General features: G+C 69.6%; 2 protein-coding genes across 2 annotated transcripts in view; both read right to left on the reverse strand.

Annotated features, from left to right (window-relative positions):
- The window catches only part of AURANDRAFT_64401 (hypothetical protein), a gene marked incomplete at both ends in the record, with an annotated part of 4,075 nt that extends 3,685 nt beyond the window's left edge, over positions 1–390 (reverse strand). Inside the window, one exon of the mRNA XM_009039192.1 lies at positions 40–390. Coding sequence (XP_009037440.1) covers positions 40–390 — 351 coding nt within the window. The remainder of the gene's footprint in view (positions 1–39) is intronic.
- A 1,753-nt stretch (positions 391–2,143) lies between these two features.
- The window catches only part of AURANDRAFT_64402 (hypothetical protein), a gene marked incomplete at both ends in the record, with an annotated part of 15,281 nt that continues 12,804 nt past the window's right edge, over positions 2,144–4,620 (reverse strand). The window contains one exon of the mRNA XM_009039191.1: positions 2,144–4,585. Coding sequence (XP_009037439.1) covers positions 2,144–4,585 — 2,442 coding nt within the window. The remainder of the gene's footprint in view (positions 4,586–4,620) is intronic.

Consider the following 4,620-nt stretch of genomic DNA (forward strand, 5'->3'; position numbering starts at 1 on the left):
GCCGTCGGACAGCTTCCGGAGGTATTTCCGGACGGTCACCGTCTTCTCGCTGCACGGACATGTGAACCGCAGGTGCCAGTACTTGCGCGCGCCGTCCGTGAAGGTCGGCTCCAGCGTCTCGTCGAGGTCCACGGGCCGCGGCATGCACGACGACGAGCGCGTCCCCGCGAGGCAGGCCATCGCGCCGACGAGCATCGACATTTTCATGATCTTCGGGGCGTGGCGCTCCACCGCCGCGCCGACCCGCCGCACCAATGATGCGCGCTCGCGGCCGCTGATGCGCGCCATGGAGGCCGCGCGACAGAAGATGTGGCGCCCTTTGTGCATGCGCTGCGCGCGCCGCCCCAGCAGCCCAGAAGGACCTCCAGAGATGCTCTCCGCCGAGTGCATCGTGGCTGCTTTGTGCAGTTATCAACGAAACTTCGAGCCCTTGGTTCTCCTTGGTTCACGAGGGCTCAGCGCAGGCAGTACCCGAAACCCGGAGAGCTCGCGGCAGGAAAGCAGTCGGCGAAGGGCCGGTGGTGATTCGTGCGAACCTCCAAGATATCCGACACGCGCGCGCGAAACGCGCCCGACGGGCCGCGCGACCGCGGCGCGACGTGCGAGTTCGGCGGTACTTTAAGGCGCCGGCCGCGTTCTTATACTCACCGGGGGACCCCCGCGTACCAACCGCGCGACGGGCGGCGTCAGCGACGTGCCTTAAGGTCTAAGCGGCGGGGAGGGCCCTGGCTGAGCTGATTTTGGATGGGCGTACAGGAGCACGGCGACAAGGGAGCACGATCGCCAAAAATTTATTGCCACAGCGGCACGAAGTACTCATCGAGTTGCATACAAACTGCGAGTGCGCCGCACCGTACGCGGGCCCGCGAACCCCTCGCTTGACTCGGCGCCTTCTGGCCGTCGGCGCGCAGCGCCGTGCACCGCGACTCGCCCCCTTCAACAGTTGAAGGACGCGAGAGCGTTCAAATCGCGCAAATATTTAAATCGATCGACAACGGACGCAAACCCGACCTCGCGAGTCACCCGGGGGCCCTCGCCCGCCTCCCGCACCGTGTCGCGGTCGCCCACCGACCGTACGACGACCCGCGAACCGCCCCGCCCCGAGAGGCCCTCCCCCGCGGCGCGCGCGCGCGCGATTCCGCGTCGCTTCCGCCGACCGCCGCGGCCCCGGCGCGGACGCGAACACAAACACCGGACCGCAGGCGCCGGCGCCATGTCCCACGGCCTGGACCCCACGTTCTACGAGCACGACGAGGACGACGACGCGCCCTTCGAGTCCTACATGGAGCAGCTCGCGATCCGCCAGGAGGCGGCCAAGTACCACGGCGACCCGGCCGTCGTCCGCGAGCTCGGCACGGACGCCATGGCGGCGGGGAACATCATGAACGAGACGCCGCCGGGGCTGCCGCTGCCCCCCGGGGAGCTGCGCGCCGTCGCCGTCGTGCCGCGGCGCAACCGGACGCTCGCGCAGATGGGCTTCGGCGGCGCCGCGCTCGGCTACAGCGAGCCGTTCGTGGGCCTGCCGGAGAAGGTGCTGCGGCCGGGCGCGGCCATGGCCCACACGGCCCTCGTCGCGTCCGGCGGCGACGCGGCGGAGTGGACGGACCTCGAAAGGGCGGGCAAGCGCTACCGCGAGCCCTACGCGGGCGCGCGCGTCGACCAGCTCCGGCGCTGGGTCGACAACCCCGGAAGCGCCGCGCCCGCGGCCCCGGCGGCGCTCGACGACGACGCCGTCACGCGCGCGGTCTTCGTCGTCTTCGAGCGCGACTCCGAGGTCCGCTTCGCCGCCGCCGCGGGCACGCTCACGAAGCGCCAGCTCAAGCCCCGCGTCGCCAACGAGCTCGGCCTCGGCCGCCGGCTCGCGCCCATGGAGCCCTTCGCCGTCGCCTTCGAGCACGCCATGATCCACGCCGCGCGCGCCCTGCGCCGCAACCACGAGGACAACTACGACTCGCTCAACGAGGAGGTCATCGGCGGCGGCGAGGACGAGCTCGTCGTCGACCCCTACGACCAGACCGAGGACGTCGTCTTCGAGCACCTCCTCTCGGGCCACAACCCCTTCTCCAACGACGTCGCGCGCGACTAGGCCCGCCCCCCGCCCCCCCCAAGCCCGGGCCGGTGACGCGGTTCTTACAACCCTTCGTCAGGCGGACTCGAAGGAGTCCTCGCTCGCGGCGTCGAAGGGCGACGCCGGCCGCTCGGCGAGCCGCGCGCGCCGCGGGGGCGCGGAGCCGCCGCGCGTCGACGACGGCCGCGACGCCAGGGACCCCGCGACGGACGCGGCGTCGAAGGCGATGGACCCCTCGACGGAGTCGACGGCGGACGGCGCGAGGCTCGGCTGCCGGCGGAACATCGACCGCTCGTCGTCCGTGTCCGAGTCTTCGTAGTCCGCGCCGCCCCGCTCGCCGGCGGCGAGCTCCGCCGACGGCACGAGGCCCGCCTTGTCGTCGTCGTCGGAGGCGCCGTCGTCGTCGTCGTCGTCGAGGTCGTCGTCGCTGTCGTAGAGGAGGAGCAGCGCCTGCTGGAGCTGCGAGACGCCCGTCGCGCCCTGGACCTCGAGATCCTCGAGATCCGCGCCCTCCCTCTTCGGCCGCAGGGACGCCACGAGGCCCTTGCCCGCCGCCCCCGTCGTCCGGAGCGCCGACGGGCCGAGGGCGAGCACGAGGATGGCGGCGCCGAAGGCGACGACGTACAGGAGCCAGACCGCCGGGAACGTCCGGAGCCCCGCCAAGCCCAGACACAGATCCACGACGCCCATGCCGAACATGATGATGAAGTTCATGCCCTCCTCGATGACGATCTCCTCGACCTCGCCCGGCAGATAGGCCAGCGCGTAGGCGCCGAAGAGGACGACCGCGTAGAGCACGGGCGGCCTGAAGTCGAGGTCGTCGCGCAGCCGGAAGAGGAAGTCGTCGGTCCAGAGCCGCGCGTGGCCGCTCCGGTGGAGCTCGTTGACGCGCGCGTGGTCCGCGGACCGCGCGTCGTTCTTGTACGCGTCCTGGAACTCCGCTGCGGCGACGCGCGCGCGCGCGTCCGCGTCGCGGCGCCACCGCGCGGTCTCGATTGACCGCGGCAGCGCCCCCAGGCGGTCCTGGCGCACCAGCGGCCGCTCGAGCGTCTTCGTCAGCTCCTCGCCGTGTTCCGCGAGCAGCGACGACCGCTGGCGCCGGAGCCGCTTCGGGATGGGGCACCGCGCGGTTTTGAACGTCGTCACGATGTGCTTCTGGTCCACGAGGTCGGCGGGGTAGACCGGCAGGGGCGTCCGGTAGGGCACGGGGATGGCGCAGGGGTCGCTGAAGTGGGACATCTTCGGAATCAGGACCTTGGGGAGGATGAAGTTGAGGAAGAGGATCCGCGACGGCTCGACGACGAAGACGATGAGCCCGATGGCCAGCATCGCGACCTTCCACCACTGCCACGTCTCCTTGACGCCCATGAGCCGCCCGTAGAAGAGCATGAAGTAGATGGGGCCAACGAACAAGACTAAGCCCGCGAGGAGCCCCAGCACCTTGGCGTCGAGCGACACGGGCCGCGCCGGAAGGTCCAGCTCTCGCTCGAGGTCCATGTCCATGGACCGCTTGTAGACGTGGCGCTCAAGCTGGTGGTCGAGGTGCTGCGCTAGCAGCAACTGGTAGATCGCCGTCGACCGCCGCAAGGCGTTGCCGTGGTTCACGTAGCGCGCCTCGTAGCGGCGGGCCAAGCGTAACGACACGATGAGCTGACTCGTGACCTTCTCGGGGAAGTTCGATCGGTCGCAGTGCCAGTCGTGGTCCAGCTTGTCGCTGAGGAACTCCAGAGCTTGCTTGCGGTCCGCTTGAGAGGCGTCGCACGCCTCCAAAGCGTCGGCGAGCTCGCGCTTCCGGTCCAGAATGAGGCGCATCGTGGGGACGCAGGCGCACCGCGCGTACCAATCCGTGAGACCGTGCTCGTCGCCGACCTCGCGCAAGAGCGGCGCGCTCAGAAGTTCGAGCGTGTCCGTGCCCGCGACAGATTGACCGTCTTCGTCGAGCTGGCCGAGGTTGACTAATAATCGCGTGCCGACGCTGACGACGGGCCGCGCGCGGCCGTCGGCGGCGCCCTCGGCCTCGGATCGCGTCGCCGCGGCCCCCAAAGCATGGAGCGCGCTCTCGCCCGCCTTTCTAGCTTCCGCGCTCCAGAAGCGATCCTCCTTGCGCACCGGCGCCATGATGTACCGGTTTAAGATGTATTGGAAGAGCAGGATGGCGGGAATCGCGATCAACACGCACGAGAAGGCCTCCCAGGAGTTGGCCAAAGCTTCTTCTGTGTAGCTTAACTCCCGAAACCGGCAGTCGTCGCAGGGCTCGCGCTCGCAGGTCTCCTTCGGGTCCCAGACGCACAGGCCCCGCTGCTTGAAGAGGCCCATGGGCGAGTCGACGTTCTCGCACGAGCCCTCGTTCTTCGTCGATTCGCAGACGCCGTAGGGGTTCGTGTACCAGGCCGCGACGGCTTCCGCCCAGAAGACGAGCACGAGCGACACGTACGCCAGGATCGCGCGGTGCCACCGCGGCGCGTGGCGCCGGTAGACGAAGAAGATGTTGAAGAGCGTGTGGTCCGTTTTCAGCAACTTCCACGACAGCTTGAGCAACGGAACTGCTCTCC

The sequence above is a fragment of the Aureococcus anophagefferens genome (genome assembly GCF_000186865.1).
Source record: "Aureococcus anophagefferens unplaced genomic scaffold AURANscaffold_10, whole genome shotgun sequence".
In the NCBI taxonomy this organism is placed as follows: domain Eukaryota; class Pelagophyceae; order Pelagomonadales; family Pelagomonadaceae; genus Aureococcus; species Aureococcus anophagefferens.